General features: G+C 39.0%; 1 protein-coding gene across 1 annotated transcript in view; it reads right to left on the bottom strand.

Moving 5' to 3' along the window:
* DOCK8 (dedicator of cytokinesis 8) overlaps positions 1-24,672 on the bottom strand; it is a 330,991-nt gene that overhangs the window by 195,223 nt on the left and 111,096 nt on the right. The window contains 1 exon segment of the mRNA XM_043978441.1: positions 21,152-21,223. Coding sequence (XP_043834376.1) covers positions 21,152-21,223 — 72 coding nt within the window.

The raw sequence follows: 24,672 nt of genomic DNA, 5'->3' as shown, positions 1-24,672 counted from the left end.
TTCAAGCACTTAACTTTGAAATCCAAATCATTCTTTTTTTCCCAAATCATTCTTTTTTTTTTTTTTGTGGGGCAGTGGGGGTTAAGTGACTTGCCCAGGGTCACACAGCTAGTACGTGTGAAGTGTCTGAGGCCGGATTTGAACTCAGGTACTCCTGAATCCAGGGCCAGCGCTTTAACCACTGCGCCATCTAGCTGCCCCCCCAAATCATTCTTAAATTTGGGGATTGCCTGTAGACCACTTCTGTGCCCTTTAGGTCCACTTGGAAATTTACTAGTTTGAAACTATGCTTAATGACAGCAGGCAAGTTAATACCAAACATTCTTCCCTTCCATATGCGATATGATAAAGATATTCCAATTCACGGAAGTTCATGGCTTTAATTGTTATTGGGGAACTTGCAACACTTTATCAAGGGCAGTTAGCTTCACAAAACTAAGCTGGCCACCATTTAATCAATAACATGTCCCAGATATATAGTACCACACCAATTAAAATAAAAACAGTAAACATTTATTGAGGCCCCATGGAGTACAAGACATGGTGCTAGATACAATAAAGGCACCCTGGAACGAACTTAAAGAACAGTGTGGGCTGGTAGAAATAACCTGAATTCCAATGTTTGTTTTGACACTTTCTTCTAAGGAGACATTTAGTCCCATTCCCCCTTTCTGCTTCCCTTTCCTCACAAGGTTCTGAAGTCACAGGATGTGGTTTAAAATCCTACTTTTGATCCTACCTGTGTGGGTTTCGGAAAGTCATTTATCCTCTCTCTGGGCCTCAGCTCCTCATCTGTAAAATGCGGGCGGTGGTGGGGGCACCTAGGTGGCACAGTGGATAAAGCACCAACCCTGGATTCAGGAAGACCTGAGCTCAAATCTGGCCTCAGACACTTGACACTAGCTGTGTGACCCTGGGCAAGTCACTTAACACTCATTGCCCCTCAAAAACAAGACAAAACAAACAAACAAAAAAAAAACCACAACAGGAACAGTGGTGCATTATAAATAGTCTCCTTCAGCCCTAGATCTATGATCCTATGATCTATAAAATGGATATATTGTAAGGATTTCTGGCTTAACTTCATTAGTGCCATTTATTTAAGTGGAGAAGAAAAGAATGTGATTTTTACTTATATGTATGAGGGGTCTGGGGTAGTGGTGGTGGTCATAGACAAAAGGAACACCTAAAGATAGGTTTTCAGAGAATAACCTCAATATATAATTTCCTAAAACTCTAGTTGGCTTCTTAAAAGCTACCTTGGTCAATATTGTTTAGACAACACTGAGTTTTGTTTTTCCGGGTTGTTAGGCTGTCCTTGTGGTTGCAGGAACAGTGTATTAAGACCTTCTATGAAGGTCAAAGAGAGAGAAAAAAAAAACCCTAAAACCCAGATAAAATCTAACAACTTGGGGAGAAGCGAAACCAAGGCTATAGCAGAAATCAAGTAGTGAAAAATGTACATCTGAACCTGTGCCTTACATGTTATACAGCCTCCAAATTACAAAGTTAATTAGCAATTATTTGACTTGAAAGAAAATACACTTCTTATTTCTTGAGAGAAAATACAGCAAGAATTACTGTGTAAAGTCTAAGCCAAACTAATGATAATATCTAGCATTTATAGACAGCTTTAAGGTTTACAGGGGCACAGTAGATACAGTTGGGAACCTGGAGTCAGTCTTCCTGAGTTCAAATCCAGCCTTAGACACTTAACAGCTGTATGACCCTGGGCAAGTCACTTAACCCTGTTTGCCTCAGTTTCCTCATCTGTAAAATGAGCTAGAGAAGGAAATGGCAAAACACTCTAGTATCTTTGCCAAGAAAACACCAAATGGGGTTACAAAGAGTCAGGCACAACTGAACAACAACAATAACAAATTAAGGTTTATAAAGCACTTTACATGTTATCTTATTTGATCATAACAAGCTCTTGAGGATAGGTGCTATTATTATCCCCATTTACAGGGAAACTGAGGCTGAAGAAGGGAAAGGGACTTTCTTTGCTTTATCCAGCTAGTAAGTGTCTGAGGCAGGATTCAAATTCACTGTTTTCTGACACTTGAACCATCTGCTTACTTGGCTCAGTCTATAGTAAATAATGAATAAGAAGCCTCTTCTCCAGCTTAGAATTTGTTCACTGCTTATCTCTGGATGAGGCGGCAATTGAGTAACTTGTGGTATCACGTGCCTTTTCAAAAAGGAGTCATCTTGAATAAAAATAAAAATCAGGAAATAGTCTGGCAAAGGACTCTGTGTGAAGCCTAGATTTTAAAGCTGTGTCTTGGATGGTTTTTTTCCTCATAAAATGTGCTTATTTCAGAGTGTCTACAGGCACAAAAAGCATTAGGAAGTTGTTCCAGAAAGTTTATTCCTCTCTGTGCATGTTGCAACACCGTTTTGAGGAACTATTGCCAAAGGGTCCTTCTGTACAACCCTTGAACGTTTATTTACATCTGAAGATACTTTGTTGGCTGCTGAACAGCATCACTGAGATGGAAGGGGTACCCTCAGAGGGCCCCTGGAAATCCACACCTGAACAGGAATCTCTTCTACAACATTCTCCACAAATGACTATCCAGCTTCTACTTGACGAGGAACCCACTACTGCATAATGCTGCCCTTTTGGATGCTCAGTGGTGTAGCTGGTAGAGCATTCGATTTACAGTAAGGAGATACTTGAATTAGAATCCTGCCCTCAGACTCTTAATAACTCTGTGACCCTCAGAAAGTCACTTAACCTCTCTCAGGTTCACCTGCCTCATGGGGTTGTTGTGAGAATCAAATGAGATTTTATATATGTGTATATATAAATATGTATACACACATACATATATACATACATGTATATGTGTGTGTGTGTGTGTGTGTGTGTGTATATATATATTCAGCTCTCAGGTTGCACAGTGAGCACTGGGATTGGAATAAGGAAGACTCATCTTCATGAGTTCAAATCCAGACAGGATCTTTGCCGAGAAAACCCCAAATGGGGTCACAAAGAGTCAGAAATGACTGAAAAACAACTGAAAAATAAATGTGTGGGGGCAGCTAGGTGGTACAGTGGATAGAGAACTAGGCTTGGAGTTAGGAGGACCAGAGTTCAAATCTGACCTCAGACACATACTTGTTGTGTGATCCTGGACAAGTCACTTAACTCTGCCTCAGTTTCTTTATCTGTAAAATGAGCCAGAGAAGGAAATGGAAACAGAATAACCATTGCAGCCCATCAAAAACACCATGAGCTATCAAAGTCTCTTGTTTTCCAAGTTAAATTCTCAGTTCCTTCGATTGATCCTTGTATATACTATGGTGTCCACTCCTCTGCCCACTTTGGCAACTTTCTTCTACATTATTTTGAGCCAATCAATATCCCTCTGAGGGTGGTGGCCAGAACCCAACACCATACTCTAGATTTAGTGTAGTTTTGTTTTTGCATTTGGTTCCTGTATCCTTGGGGTAAAATCATTCTAATAATTAGCAAAACTCCCTCCCCAAAGTGAATAAAAATTGAAGGATATGGGACTGTGAATATTCAAAAATGAGTCACTCAGGAAGGTACCAAATACAGTTATCTCAAAGCACCAGCTCAGAAGATTAGTTGCCGTGGCCTAATTCTATCAGCAATCAAAGACTCAGACCCACTATTCTTGCTTAGCACCCATGCCAACTGAAACCACAGGGTCACGTTTCTATTTATTAGTAGTCTAGCAGAGAGAATGAAGGGGAAGTAAGTAGATTGTGTAATGAAAAAACAATTCTCATAAAATGAGCATGACCTCTTCATTTCCATAAGCTCAACTACAGACTTTTCTACATTTTGGTGATAAATCCATCAGCTAAAAGAGGAAAATGAACAGTACTGGAGAGTCTGTGGAAAAGTGAGCATAATAGTATGCTACTGGTGGAGCTGTGAATTGGTCTAGCCATTTTGAACTATACCCAAAATATTAATAAACTATGTATATCTTTTTGTGTGTGTGTGAGGCAATTGGGGTTAAGTGACTTGACCACTGTCACACAGCTAGTAAGTGTCAAGTGTCTGAGGCTGGATTTAAACTCAGGTCCTCCTGAATCCAGGGCCAGTGCTCTATCCACTGCGCCACCTAGCTGCCCTGACTATGTATATCTTTTAAGCAATATACTCTGCTAGGTTTATTTCCTAAAGAGATCAAAGAAAGAAGGAAAGGATCTGTAGATACAAAAATATTTATAGTAGTTCTTTTCATAATAGCCCTAAATTGGAAACTAAGGGGATACCCTACTGTTGGGGATTAGCTAAATATTTTTCCATAAGAAATGACAAAATGGAGAGTTCCAGAGGAAATAGGGCTAACCTCTATGAACTGATAGTTAAGTGAGCAAAACTAGAACAATTTATCCAACGTTATAGAGAAAAACAACTTTAGAATTTGGATCAATACAATATTTTTTCAAAAAATATATCATTTTTATTTAAAGTTTTGAGGTCCAAATTTCATCCCTCCTTGCCTTCCTCTCTTCCCCTCTCCCTGAAGAAGTAAGAAATAATAAGATATGGGTTATATATGTAATTATATAAAACATTACCATATTAGTCATTTTGTATAAGAAAACTTGAATAAAAGAAAAATTAAAGAAAGTGAAAAATAACATGCTTTAGTGTGTATTCAATTAATATCAGTTCTTTCTTTGGAGGTGGATAGTATGCTTTATCATTAGTCCTTTGGAATTGTCTTAGATCATTGTATTGTTAAAAATAGTTAAGTCATTCACAGTTCTTCATTAAACAATATTGCTGTCACTGTGCATAATGTTCTCCTGGTTCTGCTCACTTCACTGTGCATCAGTTCATACGAGTCTTTCAAGCCTTTCTGAAATCATCCTGCTGGATTGGTACAATCTTAAAACATTAGTCAAGAGGACTAAGGATGAAATATGATACATACCTCCTGCCACAGAGGTGATGGACTTAAAAAATTCAGAATGAGACCTACAATTTGGGACATGGCTGATGTGGGAATCTGTTTTGCGGGACTATATGTATTTGTTGTGAGGGCTTTATTTTTCATTTTTAAATTGGAGGGATGAGATAATAAAGGTGTGTAAAAATTAATTTAAAAAATACATATCCTATAGGATGAGGTCCTCTTATGTCAAAGATATACAAGTCTCTCAACCTCCTGATTCTATCTAAAACACATTATTTTGGGAAGAGGAACTTAGCTTATGAGGAATGTGAAGTGATACTTATTTGAAACCTTCTAATTTTTTTTCAGCCCAGTATTCCCTTTGGGGGTATGTTATTCTTTAAATTTAATAGTATGACAATTTCAATAAATTCCCCCCACTCCCAGCTTATCTCATTTTACCATTTCAAATTAACCAATCAGGAATTTTCCCTTCCACTACGGCCATTTGACCTGGGTCCTCTGCAAAAAAGTGGAGTTTCGCTTAGAAATTCTACTTGGGTAGCCAACTTTATGGCTGCATCCAACAGGGTAAATCCTGAGATAGGGATATTTCTATTCATGAAAAATACACAACAAGGATAGCTAGGTGGCGCAGTGGAGAAAGCACTGGCCCTGGATTCAGGAGGACCTGAGTTCAAATCCAGCCTCCGGCACTTGACACTTACTAGCTGTGTGACCCTGGACAAGTCACTTAACCCTCATTGCCCCGCAAAAACAAAAACAAAAAAACACAACACACCTCAATGACAATAACTATTCTCAGTTCAGACCATGTCTGTAATATTGAGTTCAGTTCTCAGTGTCAAGGTGTAAGAAGGACACTGATAAGCTGAAATATCCAGGGAAGGACAATGAATATGGTGAAGGGACTTGTGTCCATGTCCTTCCTACAAGAACAGGTTGAAGGGGATGGCAAAGTTTAACCTGGAAAAGAGAAGATGCAGGGGAACATAATAACTATCTTTAAGTATTTGAAGTCATGCAGAAGAAGGCTTCTAACTGGTCCCAAATGGTAGAACTAGAAGCAATGGGTACAAAAATACAACTATAGACTTAATTTCAGAAAAAAACCCAACAATTAGAATTGCCAAAAGTAGAATACAGTGGTAGTTTCTCTCATTGGTGGTCTTCAAGCAGAATCTGGATGATCACTTGTTGGGTATGTTACAACAAGGATTCCTTCAGTGTATGGGTTGAACTAGATAGCTGCTGAGCCCTCGCCCCCACCCAATTCTGTGATTCTATGATCTCTTTCTTGTACCACTGACTGATTCTCTCAGTTTATTTTCCCCAACTTTTTGGAAGCAAATAGTTAAGCACCTTGACAGCCAGCACAACAACCGTATATCATAATAAGCAATTATTGATCAGGGAGACACATTTTTTATGACGTTTTGGGAGTAACTGAATTATATGCAGTGATGTGTTTGAATTTTAATTGTTTACCAGTTCACTGGGAGTAAAATATGGAGTAATAAAACAGATGATACCATATTCCTTGGCATCCCAGCTCTCCTTGAGTGTGACCTTGTTTTAGAATTGCCTTAATCACCCAGGATGAAAGACAGAAAGTTGAGGGGATTTTATGATGGTGCCCATAATGAAATGTTTCATAGTCACTGGAGATAACACACCAAGAATAAATAGTATGTCAACACATTTAATTACTTAAGAACTCAACCTTCTACTAAGTCACCAGGCACATTGTGAAGTTAATCACCTTTTGGTCCATTTGTGGAAAATGGCAAAGGAAATAACTATATTTAAAATATTTTTATGTCACCTAAAAGATGTCATCTAATATTCATCTGTAATAAAACAATTAAAAATGAGGGAAAGGGGATGAAGAAATAAACTGGCAATTACTCTGTGGTACAGGTCATTAGAACAATGGTTCCTATTCTCATTTTCAAAATTCATGCTCAACTGATTACTATTATTTATGTAGCATGGATAGCATACTTGATGCCGTACAAGGCATAAAAAGTGTAGTCTTTGCCCAGGGGACTTCCAATCTAAGTTAAATAAACATTTCAAGCATAAAAATATACCATCCAAGAAGGATACCAGGTATTTTGTGTTTCTGTGTAGTTCTATCTTTGCATATTAAAATCCATTTCCCTCCTCCTTCTCTTGGTACATGGGAAAGAGTACTGACTCTAGATTCAGAGAATTCGGGTTCATATCCTGCCTCTCATGAGTGCTACCTGTGTGACCTTAGACAAGTCACTACCTCTCTGGGCAACTTCAGTTGCTTCATCTATAAAATGAAAGGATTGGACTTGGTGGCCTATAAAGTCCCCTCCTGCCCTACATCTATGCTCTTATGAGCCTTCCTTTCTCCCCACATTATTCATTGGATTTATAAGGTATTTGAACCACCTTTCATGTTGGACATGAGTCCCCCTTCCCTAGAAATGATCTTATATATTTTCTGTATAATTTTCTGTGATCATATTGTTTCTCCCCAATGGAATTTCAGCTCCTTGAGTTTAGTCATGGTTTTGTCTTTGTCTCTGAATTCTTCAAACACATAAGGTGGGTTCCCATTCCATGCCTTTGGCCACTCCACTCCCTCTCCTTATAGTACAGAGGGGGTGCAGTGTGGTGTGATGAAAAGGCTGCTAGTTCTATCACCAGAGGACTAACTGTACCCTCCACCATTTACTGACCTGTGTGACTTTGTATGTCAGTTAACATTTCTGGGCCTCAGTTTCCTCACTTGTAAATTTTGGGGGTTGACATCTAAGGTCCCTTCCAAAAATGTAAATCTGTCGTCATCACCATTTGACCTATAGAGCCTAGTAGGAGCCTGGACCACAAGTGGGTGCTTAATAAAAGTTTGTTGAACAGAAGAGCAAATTTATTATTAAGATCACAGGAGCCTTGGGCTAATCTCTCGTTTTCCCTCTAAGCATGATCCAAACCCATTCTCTCATACAGCAAAGGCAAAAAACAAAGGACTGCCCTGTAATAATATTAAGGAATTCTATGAATTGGGAGGTGAATGAATCGACCAGCATGTGGCTGCCTGATGTTAGGTAACAAGTAAGTAAGGTCTGAGGATCAGATAGATTCCAAGAGTATGAACTATTGGTTGTGGGCAGTTTATGATGTGTTTCCTTGCTCAGTGTGCCCCATTTCCTGTGGGAGTAAGAATCTTCCTGTGATAAGCCTCCCTGGATACACCATAGGCTAATGCTGATTCTCTTCAGAAGTCTTTTGAAATCTTCAGAATATTTTCTTGCCTTGGCTTCATTCCATGAACATTCTGTACAATCAAATCTCCCCTGGGGCCATTTGATGAGAAGAAATCCTCTATCTCATAGAACATGATGCTCATTATTTCTCAAGGTTGTGTCTAGCTTGTGGGTCTCATTTAAATTGTTCATCAGGGAAGGACAATGTAACCATGTTCCATCTTGAGGGAAAAGTAATGGTATCCACGCTATGCCATGTGTGCATTATCTTCATTTCATAGTGGATAGGATGACGGACTTTGAAATGGGGAAGGCTTAATTCTTGCTTCCAACACTTAGCTGTGTGACCACCAGTGAGTCATTTAACCTCTCTGACTTAGTTTCTTCATTTGTAAAATGGAATTAATAATAAAACCTACTTCAAAGGTAGGTTTTATTATTTGGCTCAAGTAAGATAAAGTATGTCATTCTTTTTTGCAAACCTTTGTGGGGACCAATTTTTAATTGGGGAGTGTTAGCTAAGCAGCTCGCCACAATATTGGGGCAAGGAAGGAGACCGGCAGCCTCCCTCAAAACAGAAAAGAATTTATTTTAACAAGAACGAACTTTTAAAAAAAAAAAACCACAAACAGGATCAGTAGAATCAAGGGAAGGGAAATAAAATGGGGAAAGGGAACTTATATAACCTGAAAAATACCACCACCCAGGAATCAGCTGAGAATACACAGCAGAGCTCCTGTCACCTTCCAGCTTCCAGCCAGAATGGCAAATTCTCCCCAATTCCAGAAAACCCCACACAGCCCCCAGCAAATTGGATGGCCATTCTGACAGTCACATGACTACCCTTACTAGGCTTCCAATCATTATAATTTTGCCAGGCCCATGTAGGCGTCAGCAAGTGGTGATGACGTGAGGTGCCAGAGCCATGGCAACAGTTACAACCAGTGGGTGGAGCACCGTGCAGTTTGCGGAGCCCCAGGCCAGTGTGTACTGAGGCATAAAAACCTCAAATAACAATTAATTCTTTACACCTTGAAGCACTATATAAATGTCAATTGATATTTTTATTTCATTCTCATCCTGTTTAATGGGCTTCAGATAGAAATAAGTCTTGGGGGAAGTCACTTTGCTTTTATAAAGTTCTACAGACTACATCACACAGGAGGGTGAAGTGACAGCTTTTAGGAGCTGAAAAAAGGAGTATTGGCATGTTTATCATTGTTGTTGTTATTAAAGAAAAACCATTATTCTAATCTTTTAAAGAGTTTGCTTAGAAATAGTGCTAAGAAAAGTTACTGTGGCTAACATTTAAATAGCATTTTAAAGTTTGCTGAAAGAAAAACCTGGAAAGACTTAAGTGGACTGATGCTGAGTGAAGTGTGCAGAACCAGGAGAACATTGTACAAAGTAACAGAAACATTGTGTGATAATCAACTGTGATAGACTTAACTCTTCTCAGCAAAATAATGATCCAAGACAATTCCAAAGGACTCATGATGGACAATGCTGTCCACATCCAGCAAAAAGAACTGTGGAATCTGGATGCAGATTGAACCATAGTGTTTCTACTTTTTTTTTTTTTTGAGGTTTTTTCCCTTTTGTTCCTGTTCTTCTTTCACAACATGACCGATGCAGAAATATGTTTAATGTGATTGTACACATATAACCTATATCAGATTGATTTCTGTCCTGGGGAGGGGGAAGGGAAGGAAGGAGAAAAATTTGGAACTCAAAATCTTATAAAAATAAATATTGAAAACTATCTTTACATGCAGCCAGAGAATAAGAAAATAATAATATTAAAATAAGAAAATAATTTTATGATTAAAAAAGAGGACAATAAACCATACATAAGGATCCCCCAAAAAGTTTGCTGAGAACTTTTATGCATATAATCTCATTTGAACTCCACAACAACCCCCACTTTATAGATGAGAAAACTGGGCCTGAGGGAGGGGATATGACTTCTAAGACCAAAAGGCTAGTAAATGTCTGAGGCAGAGTTCAAACTCAAGTCTTTCTGAGTCCAGATCAGGCCTTCTTTTATGCCTAGGGCAGCTAGGTGTTGCAATGGATAGAGTACCAGGTCTGTAGTCAGATAGGCCTGAGTTCAAATTCAATCTCAGACACTTGCTAGCTGCGTCACTCTCCAGTTGGCCTCAGTTTCTTCATCTGTAAAATGAATTGTAGAAGGAAATGGCAAACCATTCAATTATCTTTGTCAAGAAACCCCAAATGGGGTCATGAAACACATTGTTAAGGGCTAAAATTCTAGCTAAACTGTCCTAAAATATCTAATGAGTGGTCGCCAATCAATTATAAGCTTTAGCAAGAGTTAGACTTTTAAGCATTTATTAAGGAGAATAAGAATTTGGTAAAGAGAGAGGAAAAGGCCTAGATTCCTATCTATTAAAGGGAGAGCACATTTCTAGCTCGCTCTCCACCAGAGTCCCCAGGAAGAGCCCAGAGTCAGCGCCAGTCTCTTCCTTCCTCCTCCCACTAGTCCGCGTCACTTCCTGACTCCTGGTCTTGCCCTCAAAGACCTTCGCTTCATGGGCAGAACTCTTCTACAGTAAGTCTCCAGCAGGTGGCGTCATTCCAATCGTTACAACATGATTGAAAAATGACTGAACAGCAACAATACAACTATGCCACCCAGCTCCGTCCACTTCTCACTCTTCTAAACCCATGGCAATCAGTCTTCTGACCTCATCATTCAACTCGTTCTTTGCATGGTCGCCAGTGATCTTTTAAATGTCCAAATCTAATGACCCTTTCTCATTCTTCACCATTTCTGACCTCTCCACAGTGTGACACTATGGATCACTCTCCCTTGGATACTTTCTCCTCTCCAGGGTCTTGTGACACTGCTGCCTCCTGCTCCTCCTTCTGTCTGGCTGCTACTTCTCTCATTCTCCCTTGCTGGTCCTTAACCCAGGCTATGCCAAGGGTGTCTCCAAAGGCTTGTCTTGAACCTACTTGTCTTCTCCCTCAATACTAATTCAGTCAGTGATCTGAATAGCCCTCATTGGTTGTTGTCTTTTTGTTCTCAAAGAGGATCACAATGACATCACTATATTGGAGACAAGATTTAGTACATCAGACTGCAGCTGATCAGACTGATATGAGCTTTGGAAAGCTCTACCACAGGTCAGGCACAAATAATCCACATGAACATTTGGCATGGAGAAGTCTCTGAATGAGCACATCTTACATTTCTTTTGAGCTACTGCAATTCTGCTTTGCTCACAAAACACTGTGTCTTCTTTGATGCAGGCAGGCCATACTGGGTGGTCCTTTGCCAGTGTCTTCCACGTCATACAATCAATTCCATAGTCCTGTAGAGAGACCTTGAGAGTTTTGTCATATCACTTCTTCTGACCTCCGTATGAGTGCTTGTCTTGTGTGAATTCTCCATAAAATAGTCTTTTAGGCAAATGCATGTTTGGTATTTGAACGACAGCTCCCATAGGTTCAATGATTTCAGTACATCAATGATTTTTGATCTACATGTCTAGTCCTAGTTTCTTTCATGAACTACAGTCACTATCACTGATTGCCTCTCGAACAACTTGAAATGGATGTCCCATAGGTGTCTCATAGCCAACATGTCCAAAACAAACTTTCTTATTTTTCCCCCTTCTTTCTTCCCTACTGTCAAGATAACCCAAATCCTCCCAGGTTTATGATCTTGATTCCTCACTCATACTCCCCTCTGCTCCCCCCATTTCTAATCTATTGCCAAGTCTTGTTATTTATACCTTCACAACATCTTTCGTATATGTCGGTTTTCCATTCACACAACCACAGCTGTGGTTCAGCCCTTCATCACCACTCATCTGGACTATTGCAATAATCTTCTCTTTGGTTTTCCAGGCCCAAGTCTCTCCTTTTCCATCCTCCACTTAGCTGCTAATGTCACTCAAACCCCAGTAGCTCATTATTACCCCCTGGATCAAATATAAAGTCCTCTGTTTGGCATGCAAAACTCTTTATAACCTGTCCCTTCATACCCTTCCATTTTTTTTCACACATTACTCCCCTCCACACACTTTATGATACAGCTACATAAGGCTCTTGCTGTTCCTCGAACACAGTACTCCAAATTCCATCTCTCTGCCTTTGTACTTGGCTGTCCTCCATACCTAGAACTGTTCTCTCTCCTTCCTCTGCCTCTGTTTCCCTGACTTCCTTAAAGATTCAATTCAAGTCCCAACTTCCAACAGAAATATCTATGTCCTCTGAATATATCGTTTAACTCCCCAGCTATTTTTCAAGTTGTCTTCTGCATAGAATGTATGTCCTGGAGGGCAAGGGCCTAGTTTTGCCTTTCTTTGCATACCCTTCTGCTTAAAACAATTCCTGGCACATAGTAGGCTCGTTGTCTGAGTCATTAGAACAGTGCCTGGAGCATAGTAAACATTTAATAAATTTGTGTTGACTGACTTTTAATCTGCTATTATTCTTTTCTATTTAAGATTCTATAGATTATTGAAGAGGTGGAATAAAATAACTTCTTTTTGTAATTAAATAAAAGCATCAGCATTTTAGCTTACCCCTTGTGGACTCACTGAAAGCATCTTTGGTACAACTCCAGAAGCAGACAAGTCAAGAGGGACGATACACATCTCACCCTGTTCCATAGAAATCTGATCTCCTCTACTAGGTCTCTATTTTTTATTTTATTTTATTTTATTTGCGGTGCAATGGAGGTTAAGCGACTTGCCCAGGGTCACACAGCTAGTAAGTGTCAAGTGTCTGAGGTTGGATTTGAACTCAGGTCTTCCTGAATCCAGGGATGGTGCTTTATCCACTGTGCCACCTAACTGCCCCCTAGGTCTCTGTGTTTAAATCAAGATTTCATTCCATGGAGCTTGGTTGTTGTTGTTTAGTAATTTCAGTCATGTCTGACTCTATATTATTACATATATCAGATAAAATCATGCCCAAAGTCCATAACTCTGACCCAATAATACCGCAAAATGTTATTATATCAAGTTAAAAATAGAAATCCTGGGGGCAGCTAGGTGGCACAGTGGATAAAGCACTGGCCCTGGATTCAGGAGGACCTGAGTTCAAATCCGACCTCAGACACTTAACACTTACTAGCTGTGTGACCCTGGGCAAGTCACTTAACCCTCACTGCCCAGCAACAAAACAAAAATAGAAATCCTAAATAAAATAAAATAAAAATAGAAATAAAAAATAGAAATCCTATATGGATAAGGAAGATGAGGATTCTCTCTTAAGCAAGGAAGAACATGGGGGTATTTGATTTTAATCTATCGTTGGAAACCTTTTTACGACCTTACCTCATCTATAAGTTATAGGAAAACTATGCAGCCAAAATTGTGAATAGTTTAAGCATTACACAGTGCCAGCATTTGTAGAATACCTGCTTAGAGTAAAGTTCATCCACTTACCCAGGCAGCCAACCCCTCTCCCTAAAGGACCTAGGAGAGGAGATCTGTTCTTGTATTAGCCACCTTAGCATAAGCAGCCATGCAGTCTTATACCACTTTCATATTCAAGACAATTGAGTGATTTAATTCAGGTATATTCAGAGTTCTTCTATTCCATACAATAATATGCCCTTTATAAAAGAGGTAAAATTATCTTGGTTGTGTAGGTTATTTATAATTATCTTATTTTATTCTGAATATTTAATTTTAATCTTAATAATTGTTATGCCTAGGATGAGCAGGGTCCTCCACAGTATGTTTGTGAGGAGGTGGAACCTGAGGCAGGCCTAAGACAAGGGCCCTGCATTCCTCATTCTAAGATGGGGACTGCTACAGAAATTTATAATCTAACTGGAGAGTCAGTGCATGTACATAAAGAAATAATAAAGATCCATATGCCAAGTGCCAGTAAGTGCTATAGGAGTTCAAATTGTGGCAGATGCCAGGGAGGAATGTAAAGAGAGGAGTGGATGCTTCCTAGAGGAACTGGGACTTGAGCTTTATTTCGAAGGAGGTAGTTAGCTTTAGACAGTCCTTTGGCACAAAAGTGTCAAGGCCTGTATGCACTTGTATTCTATCAGTATGTGTCCTTTCCAAGAGAATGTCAAAGAATATATCCCAGGGAGGAGAACAAGGAGTAGAGTTGGTGCTAGTAGAAGCAAAACTAGGCAAAGGGACAGATATACACACATCCTCCTGTCCCCTAAGCCTACTCTCTCCTAAAAGGGCATACACTCCTGTGAGCCACAACCCAAAAGTTCATAGATGTGCCAAATTGCTTCAGATGGTAGCTAATAGGACTTAGTTTTCATTTTCAGTCTTCAATACTATCCTTTTGAGGATGTGCAAATTCAGACAAAAATGGTTTCTAAAAGAATTGCTTCATATATATGACTACTTCACAAAAATATTATTTTGGTGAAGGGTTGGACATCTGATTTTTTTTAGTGAGGCAATTGGGGTTAAGTGACTTGCCCAGGGTCACATAGCTAGTGAGTGTTAAGTGTCTGAGGCCAGATTTGAACTCAGGTCCTCCCGACTCCAAGGCCAGTGCTCTATCCACTGCATCACCTAGCTGCCCCTGATTTTGATTATGAATAAATAAAAATGTAACCCAAGCCCCAAAGCCTATGGTTTGCGATTCTTTCCTCACTGATGGATATCAATGCCCCACGCAGGGTGAAGTTGGCAAAAGTGGGAGAGAAGAGAGATAGAGTCTTTTCAGGTTCTACTGGCTTCCAGTTTTGAGAGAGAAGATACACAGTTCCAGCCTCTCCTCAAGTTACTGAAGGGAAAGACTCAGGAAAGAAGCTGCCATATAGAATTTCTATCATCTCCCCATCCACAGCTTGTTGCACTTGCAACTTCAGGGAATTCCCTTTTGGATAAGATCTGGGACTCTTTCTCCTGGTTGAGCTGTTATTTCACTCCTAATGGGAGCACTCATTTAATATATTTTTTCTATAATATGTTCTTATATGCATACTTCCTCTGATTTCTGTTTTGCTAACAACTTAAATAAATGGGCTTCTTTGCTACTTGCTATGTGTGTTCATTGTGGAAACAGGATTTGGTAAGGAATCCAAGAGAGTTTGGGGCTCTCTTTCCACATTAAGAAATAGGTATCAGGGCAGCTAGGTGGCACAGTGGATAAAGCACCAGCCCAGGATTCAGGAGTACCTGAGTTCAAATCCGGCCTCAGACACTTGACACTTACTAGCTGTGTGACCCTGGGCAAGTCACTTAACCCCCATAGCCCCGCCAAAAAAAAAAAAAAAGAAAAAGAAATAGATATCAGAAATTTATCTTAAACCTTAAAGTTGCTTCCCCTAGACTACTATAATATTTAAGGGACTGGATAGATAAAGTTCTAGCCTGGTAGCCTCTCTCTCTGATGAGAGCAGAGTGTCTAGGCTCCCCTCCTGGCAGGAATCAAAGTCTCCATTGGAGAAGGGTATGGGGAGGAGGTGCTATCTATCCTGACCTGCCTAGGAGCTACATACATGTTACATAAACAAATCAAATATCTGGGGTTGTTACAGATTAGCATGCATGGCTTTCAGGGAAATTATGATGAAAAGGGGAGATGTCCCTCTTAATGTATGGCACTTCCCTTCATGAAACAGACTTACTCCTTCCTCAAGATGTAAAAACTTAATTAGTTGTATTTATTTGTCATCAAATTGATTGCATTCTGGGTATGTGTGTATGTAGCCATTAACAATGACATTTATGGGGGCAGCTAGGAGGCGCAGTGGATAAAGCACCGGATCTGGATTCAGGAAGACCTGAGTTCAAATATGACCTCAGACACTTGACATTTGCTAGCTGTGTGACCCTGGGCAAGTCACTTAACCCCAATTGCCTCACCCAAAAAAACCAACCAAACAAAAAATAATGACATTTATGTATCCCTTAATGCAAAATTGAGTAAACCCATTGAAAACTCTTCAGATATGTCTATGTACACAGAGGCAGCTCACATAACCTGGAATGATTTCATATTTTTTTTGTTTTTTTTAGTGAGGCAATTGGGGTTAAGTGACTTGCCCAGGGTCACACAGCTAGTAAGTGTTAAGTGTCCAAGGCCAGATTTGAACTCAGGTACTCCTGACTCCAGGGCCGGTGCTCTATCCACTGAGCCACCTAGCTGCCCTCATATTTTTTTTAAATAAGAGAAATGTTGGCCTGCAGTTTTTATTTTTTTTTTTACCAATTTAATTATAGTTTGAGAACATTAGAGATATAGAAGTCTTCCGTGGTTGTTGGATTGCTGAAAAGAGAGGGTAGCATGGAAATGTTCCACTTGGCCTACTAAGATGTTTTGTGAATCTATTGATATTAGAGTACTAAAGTTCATTGATAGTACCTGGTGATCCATTGGTTTAAATAACTGGAGAAAGCCTTGGATTTGAAGTGGGCAGCTAGGTGGCACAGTAGATAGAACAAGTGGTCCAGGAATCAGGAAGACATATTCCTGAGTTCAAATCTGGCTGCAGACATGTCTCAGTGGTGTGATCTTGGGCAAGACACTTCACCCTGTTTACCTTTGTTTCCTTATTTATCAAGTAAGCTAAAGAAGGAAATGGCAAACCACTCCGGTATCTTTGCCAAGAAAACCCAAAATGGGGTCATGAAGAATTGGATACATCTGAAACCAATTTGTTGCTTGTGTTGGATTTGGAGTCAGAAGATCTGGGATTAAAATCTAACTTTGAAACTAACCATGTGATTTTGAGCAAATCTAAGGACCTCCATTTCTCAGTCAAAGGAGGTGGGACTAAATGACCTCTAATGTCCCTTCCAGCTCTAATTCTCTGTTCCTAGATGGATAAGGAAGATGGAAGATACTCTCTGGCATTTGATTTTTTTTTTTTTTTTAGTGAGGCAATTGGGGTTAAGTGACTTGCCCATGGTCACACAGCTAGTAAGTGTTAAGTGTCTGAGGCCGGATTTGAACTCAGGTACTCCTGACTCCAGGGCCGGTGCTCCACTGCGCCACCTAGCTGCCCCACTGGCATTTGATTTTAAGCTACCACTAGAGGCCTTTTCATGGCTTCCCTCATTTAAAAATTATAGGAATATGGTGTCATAAAGAACCATTCAGTGTCAGTGTTTGCTAAACACCTATTTAACATTCACCCACTCAGCCAACTGTGGTTTCAACATTATTTTTTTGGCCTTCCTACCTTTTGACAAAGACAGAAAAGTAGAAGGAGGGAGAGTCAAGGTGATTAAAATGGGGGCGGGGATTGTGAGTAGGGAATGGTACATTTCCCTTCAAGTTACCCCATGGATGCAAAGGGACAGGTGAGGGGAAGCTGAACATAGCTAAATGGATTCAGCTAACTTTATCCAGGAAGTCAATTTGTGTAACCAAGCAGAAAAGGAGATCTTTTTACATCCTCTATTCTAATTTTATATGTGGTGTTGACACTCTTGTAAATATCTAACTTTAGCCATTGTTCATCTGAAAGTTAGGAACAAATAGTATATAACAACTCCATAAATCTCCGCTGAGATTTATTCCAGTTGATATTTTTGTGTGCTTTATTTCCAGGATATAGAGATGGCAGGAATGATTTGTCACCCTCTAGATGTCTAACATTATGGGAGAATACCCAACTTGCCAATTCAATTTAATGAATAGTAAGCACTCCAAGTCCAGAACTCTTTCCTCTTCACCAGGTCATGAACCTAATGACAAAAATGCAGTTACGGAAAAGGCAGACATATATTGGACCAGAGGTAATGGTATCATCACTGAGAACTAAAAGTATTCAAGATCATGCCATCATTATGATTAACCTTATTGGGGTACATGAGGCTTGTTGTTGAGTTGTTTCAGTTGTGTAAGACTCTTTATGACCTCATTTAGGGTTTTCTTGGGAAAGATACTGGCATGGTTTTCCATTTCCTTCTCCAACTCATTTTACAAATGAGGAAACTGAGGCCAACAGGGTTAAGTTACTTGCCCAGGGTCATGCAGCTAGTTAGTGTCTGAGGCCAGATTTGAACTCAAGAAGATGAGTCTTCCTGACTTTAGGCCCAGCACTCTATCGACCGTGCCACCTAACTACCTGAAAAATGTTCTAAAACCATTCAACTCTTCATTATAGACTGAGTCAACAGGAAGGGGGAGGGATCATGGATCATTTTATAACACCTTATTAATAATCATAACTCCCATTTGTCTAGCATTTTATTCTTTTCAAAGAACTTTCATATACATGATCTATATTATCTTTTTTTTTTTTTTTTTTAGTGAGGCAATTGGGGTTAAGTGACATGCCCAGGGTCACACAGCTAGTAAGTGTTAAGTGTCTGAGGCTGGATTTGAACTCAGGTACTCCTGACTCCAGGGCCGGTGCTCTATCCACTGTGCCACCTAGCTGCCCCCTCATATGATCTTCAGAACAATTTTGTTGAGGCATAAACCACAAGCCAATTTAATAGATGAGGAAACTTAAGGGAACTTAAATGACTTCATTCAATCAATGAGTAATTATTTACTAAGTATCTACTATGTTCTAGGTACTATCAATATAAAGACAAAAATGAAGTATTTCTAGATTTAAAGAGTTTACATTCTATTGCAACATAACCAATCAGTAGTAGTGCTAGGTCTGTTGTCTACACCAGATCCTAAAAAGGTTGTTTTCAACATGGTGCTTACCTTCACATTAACACACACTCCAGACCAATGGCTGCCTGAGTATTTGTAGGAAATCAATTTTATTCTCTTAGGAAAAAGCCAGATGATTAGGTTCCCAGATATTGATTATCTTAGTGGAGATTGGGAATGGCTACAAAAGGAACATTATTCTTTAGAATCCCAAAATCATAGGACCTCATATCCAGTGTGAGAAGAGACTGCGAAGGCCATCTAGTTCAATCTCTTCATTTTATCTTTTACAGTTGGGGAAACTGAGGCCTAGAGAATTAAATGATGTGCCCAATGACTCATTAGTAATATAAGAGGTAGGCTATGAACCCAAATCCTCCAATCCCAGAGTCAGTGCTCATTGTACCATCCTGTCAAGCTGGGGCTCGGGTTATGGGCAAGAAGTTATAAAAGTCTTTCTGTTTTTCTTAATTTCAGAATTTAAATTCTAGAGTGGCCATGGCCAGGAAAACCAGTGATAGAAAGCAATGAAGGGGGCAGCTAGGTGGCGCAGTGGTTAAAGCACTGGCCTTGGATTCAGGAGTACCTAAGTTCAAATCCAGCCTCAGACACTTGACACTCACTAGCTGTGTGACCCTGGGCAAGTCACTTAACCCCCATTGCCCCACCCAAAAAAAAAAAAAGGGAAAAAAAAGTTTTTGGGCAGCTAGATGGCGCAGTGGATAGAGTACCTGAGTTCAAATCCGGCCTCAGACACTTAACACTTACTAGCTGTGTGACCCTGGGCAAGTCACTTAACCCCAATTGCCTCACTAAAAAAAAAAAAAAAAAGAAAGCAATGACCACCAGTAGTATCAAGACAGAGGAAGAAAATGTCTTCAAAAATGGCCTGAGCAGCTACAAAGCTACTGGTGCTCAGCATCCACCAAGGAGAAAGATTGTGATAATTGACAGATGACAGCAAAACCTTTCTTTTTACTCTTCCTCCTTAGTAGTCAGCATCCTAGGATCAGGGTGAAAGTTGTGAATAAATAAAGTCATCTCATTCTTTGAGAAGCTGGCAAGCATTTCATTTATTTGGAGACTATTCAATATGGTTGGTCATGTCAAAGCTGCTTAAAGCTTTATCATGGGAAATACCCTTCAAATGCTTCAGGATTCTGACACCTTTTGGTAATTAAAGTCATTAATTTTCCTTGTAACAGAAGATTTAGTATTGGGAGTATGACTGGAGAAAAACAGTACTATCCGCACTGCCCTAAAAACAAGGTGCAGTGGGACATTTTCACACAACAGACTGTTTGGCAGTGACTGGAAAGCAGAGCACTTGGTTTTTTTAAATTAGCAGAAAGGGTGATAGCTGTAAATTCAGAGAGATAGCTAACATGATGCTTCAAACACTGATACTAAAAAAAATGAATTGCCTCTCTAAAATTTCATAAAATATCCCATGAAAATAAACAAAGAACTTGCAACACAACTTAAATTTCCTTAAATTCACCCTATACATCCAGCTACAAACTGTAATGGGCATAATTCAAGTTTTCCACATTCAGTTTAGTTGTTTTTCAGTCATATCCAACTCTTTGTGATCCCATTTGGGGTTTTCTTGGCAAAGATACTGTAAGGGTCTGCCATTTCCTTCTCCAGCTCATTTTATAGATGAGGATACTGAGACAAATAGGGTTAAGTGACCTTTGTCCAGGGTAACCTAGCTAGTAGGGGTCTGAGGCCACATTTGAACTGAAGTCTAGATTACTACATACTTAAGTGTAACTGAAGATGGGCAGATATCTGAGGCTTGGTCCTTTTTTTTTTTTTTTTTTTACATTCTTCTTAAAAGTCATGTGTCCCTCATCAAAAATGATATCTCTGAGGGGCAGCTTAGTGGCACAGTGGATAAAGCACCAGTCTTGGATTCAGGAGGACCTGAGTTTAAATCCGGCTTCAGACACTTGACACTTACTAGCTGTGTGACCCTGGGCAAGTCACTTAACCCTCACTGCCCCGAAAAAAAAGATGCCTCTGCTTACATTACATAAAAAACTATAATACAAATCCAGTGCTTTAGCTCATGTGGATTTAAGAAGGTTTGACTCCCATTGTCTTCTGAAGAAACCACATATTTAGCACATATTCAACTTATTGATAGAATTGTTGTGATGGTGAAGAAAATCTCTGGACCAGATATAACAATTAAACATTACTGTTATTTAAATGGTATCTATTACTTTGAGACAATAGGCATCTTAACTAAAAAGTAAGAAAAAACACAAGGGCCACATTTAGCAAAAAGGTTAATTTAGCTTTTCATTCATGCTTTTACTGTGGAAGCTTGGAATAGCCTCTCAGAATTTGTCAGAATAAAAACAAAACCAAAAGATTCTACTCTTTGTTCATAAAGATGCAACTTACTTTCTGTTCACAATGAGCCACTCCCGAATATATGTCTGAACACAGTCTCTGACATGAGGATCCAGTTCAACCCTGAGGAAATGGAAAATAAAATCAAAACATGTCATTACTTAGAAGAAACTTTGCCAGGCCTGAGGATAAGATGATTCCACAAAAACAATGTCACCCAACTCAGTGTCTTTCCCAAAATTCATTTCACCAGATCTGTACCATTCCTGAGGGAATGCAGAAGGAAATTTAACAAGATAATACACTGTTATTTCATCCTTTGGGGAATGCCATTGATTCTAACACCCGTGTTAACTATACTTATTCTTGTAGACATCCTGGTGTAAGATAGAAGAAAAAAACTGTGACCAAGTACTAAAAAAATTTTAAAGTCATAATAACCTTTTGGGGGGGGGCGGGTAATGGCTGAGTTGGAAATCTTTTAAACTATCCTGAGCCTTGTTAGAATATACAAGTTTTGCTTTCTTTAAAAAGTTGTGAAGAATTATAATCATCTCATTCTTTGAAATGCTGGCAAGCATTTCATTTTATTTGGAGACTATTCAATCTGGTTGGTCATGTCAAAGCTGCTTAAAGCCTTATCATGGGAAATACCTTTCAAATGCTTCAGGATTCTGACACCTTTTGGTAATTAAAGTCATTAATTTTCCTTGTAACAGAAGATCTAGTATTAGGAGCATGACTGGAGAAAAACAGCATTATCTGCGCTGCCCTAAAAACAAGGTGCAGTGGGACATTTTCACACAACAGATTGCTTGGCAGTGAGTGAAAAGTAGAGCACTTTGTTTTTTTAAATTATCAGAAAAGGCGATAGCTATAAATTTAAAGGGATAGCTAATAAGATATTCCAAACACTGATACTAAAAAAAATGAATTGCCTCTCTAAAATTTCATAAAATATCCCATGCTATATAAGCAGCATCTGAATTAATTTGAAGGCATTTTCAAGCAGGCTTTTCATCCCATTAATTCCTTTTGAGGAAAATTAACTATAAACTTTTATACAAAAGAAATAAAAAAAGTAAATGATTCCCCACCATGGGTGAAAATAATAGCAACTACTCACATTAAATTCATAGCTCAATAAATGGACTGACAATGGGGCAAAGCAGATGATATGGACTACAATCTGTCTGCTTCTTGGGAAATAACTATTTCCAAAATATTATACAGAGTTTCTAAAAGAAGTATGTCAAGCAATCTGGCAGTATGAAATAATTTTAAAAATCATACTCTTTGACCCTCAAATTCCATTGTTTGGAATATACTCTGAGAATGTTATTAAAAACAACTGAAAAGGGAGCTCTGGGTTCAAAGATTTTCATAACAGCATTATTTATATTACAAAAACAAACCCAAACCAAAAAACTGAAAACAACCTAAATGTCCAACAATGGAGGAAAGGCTGAGTAAATCATGTGACATTAAGGTAACAGAACCAATAAATATGAGGAATGAACTTTATGAAATAAAAGCAAATTTAAAAAAAACAAAACTAAAAGAATAGAATACATACTAATTACAATCATATGGGGAAAAGTAAATGAGGATATATAGATAAAAGAATCTTAATGAGGACTTAGAGGGAAGAATTTAAATGTTAAGATATGTTATACATTGAAATTTATTTAAATATAATTACCAAACAAATTAATTGCCTGGGGTGCTATTCAATATTGTTTCTAATAAGATACTTAAAACAACAAAAAAATAAATTTTATTACAAATTAAACCCATTAGTGTTAATGACAATCGTGTATTTCAATAAGTGAGAGCAAAAGATGATGGCGGAGGCAGCTAGGTGGTGCAGTGGATAAAGCACTGGCCCTGCATTCAGGAGAACCTGAGTTCAAAGCCAGCCTCAGACACTTGACACTTACTAGCTGTGTGACCCTGGACAAGTCACTTAACCCCCATTGCCCCGCAAAAAAAAAGAAAAAAAAAAGATGATGGCACAAATAACTACACTAAGTATCTGCCAACCCCATCAAGCTGCAATTGAATACAATTTAGAACAGGCATTCTGATCCTACCAATATTAGGAAAAGAAATTGTACTTCTCAATCTAAAATCTGAGTCTTTTTGTTGGCAGGTGAGAGGGGTGAGAAAGTTGAAATACACCCTCCTCTGATATGAAGAAGACAGGAGTCTTTACTTCAGTGGTATAATGTGGGATACATCTAATCAAAGTGTGATATCAACAATACATAAAAAAACAACATGAGCACATAGTGTTCCAAAAGTTTTGGCGCCATTTTAAGCTCTAATAACCTCAGAGGTATGAATGCTATCAACTTACAAAAAACAACATTTGAAAAGTTAGTTATTATTTGTAAAATTCAATATAACCACCATTTCGTGCTATACATTGCTTTAGTTCATTTTTAAACTTTGCAAAAACTTTCATCCGCTGCTGCTCAGCCATGGAAAGGATTGTACTTGTAAAATTGCTCTTAAGATCATCTAAAGAACAAGGTTTTAATGCATACAGGACTTTTTTTTGTGGGGCAATGGGGGTTAAGTGACTTGCCTAGGGTCACACAGCTAATAAGTGTCAAGTGTCTGAAGCCAGATTTGAACTCAGGTACTCCTGAATCCAGGGCCAGTCCTTTATTCACTGTGCCACCTAACTGCCCCCCCACCACACAGGATATTTTTGATGTGACCCCACAGGAAGAAATCCAGTGGAGATACACCAGGTGACTGAGGTGGTCAAGCAAGAGGACGTTCTCAACCAATCCACAGGTCTGACGAAATGTCCTCCAGAAACTGGTGCATGTGATGAATGCACTATGCATGCAGCTAGGTGGCACAGTGGATAGAGTCTTATGCCTAGAGTCAGGAAGACTCATCTTTCCTGAGTTCAAATCCAACCTTACATTTAATAGCTATGTGACCCTGGGGCAAGTCACTTAACCCTGTTTGCCTCAGTTTCCTTATCTGTAAAATGAGCTGAAAGGGGAAATGACAAACCACTCCAGTATCTCTGCCCACAAGAGGTCACAAAGAGTCTGACACAATGGAAGTGACTGAACCACAATGAAAAGGAAATAAACAAATAATTTAAAAAGAAGACAATCAATAACCACATAAATAAGTCACTAATCATAAATCACTAATAATCAGAGAAATGGAAATTAAAAGAACCTTGAACATTTCAAATTGACAAAGATGATAAAAGATGGAATAGTTGATGTGGGAGGTACTGTAGGAAGGCAGAACAACTAACACACTGCTGGTGGAGCTATGAATGGGTTCAACCATCCCATAAGATAATTTGCATGAGAAAATTCACATAAATGTTCATACCCCCTTACCCAGCAATTCCACTTTTTGGCAGGAAGAAAAATCCCATTTGCACCAAAATATTCATAGCAGGACTTCTTTTGGTTTTCAAAAATGGGAAACAAAATAGGAGGTCACTAACTGAGGAACTGCAACTGCTGAACAAATTGTGGTATATGAATCTAATCTAATATTATGGTACCAAAAGGAATGACCAACATGAAGAA

The sequence above is a fragment of the Dromiciops gliroides genome, chromosome 1, assembly GCF_019393635.1.
Source record: "Dromiciops gliroides isolate mDroGli1 chromosome 1, mDroGli1.pri, whole genome shotgun sequence".
Taxonomy (NCBI): domain Eukaryota; kingdom Metazoa; phylum Chordata; class Mammalia; order Microbiotheria; family Microbiotheriidae; genus Dromiciops; species Dromiciops gliroides.
The sequence above is the reverse complement of the archived record's forward strand: the minus strand, read 5'-3'. Positions and strand labels throughout refer to the sequence as shown.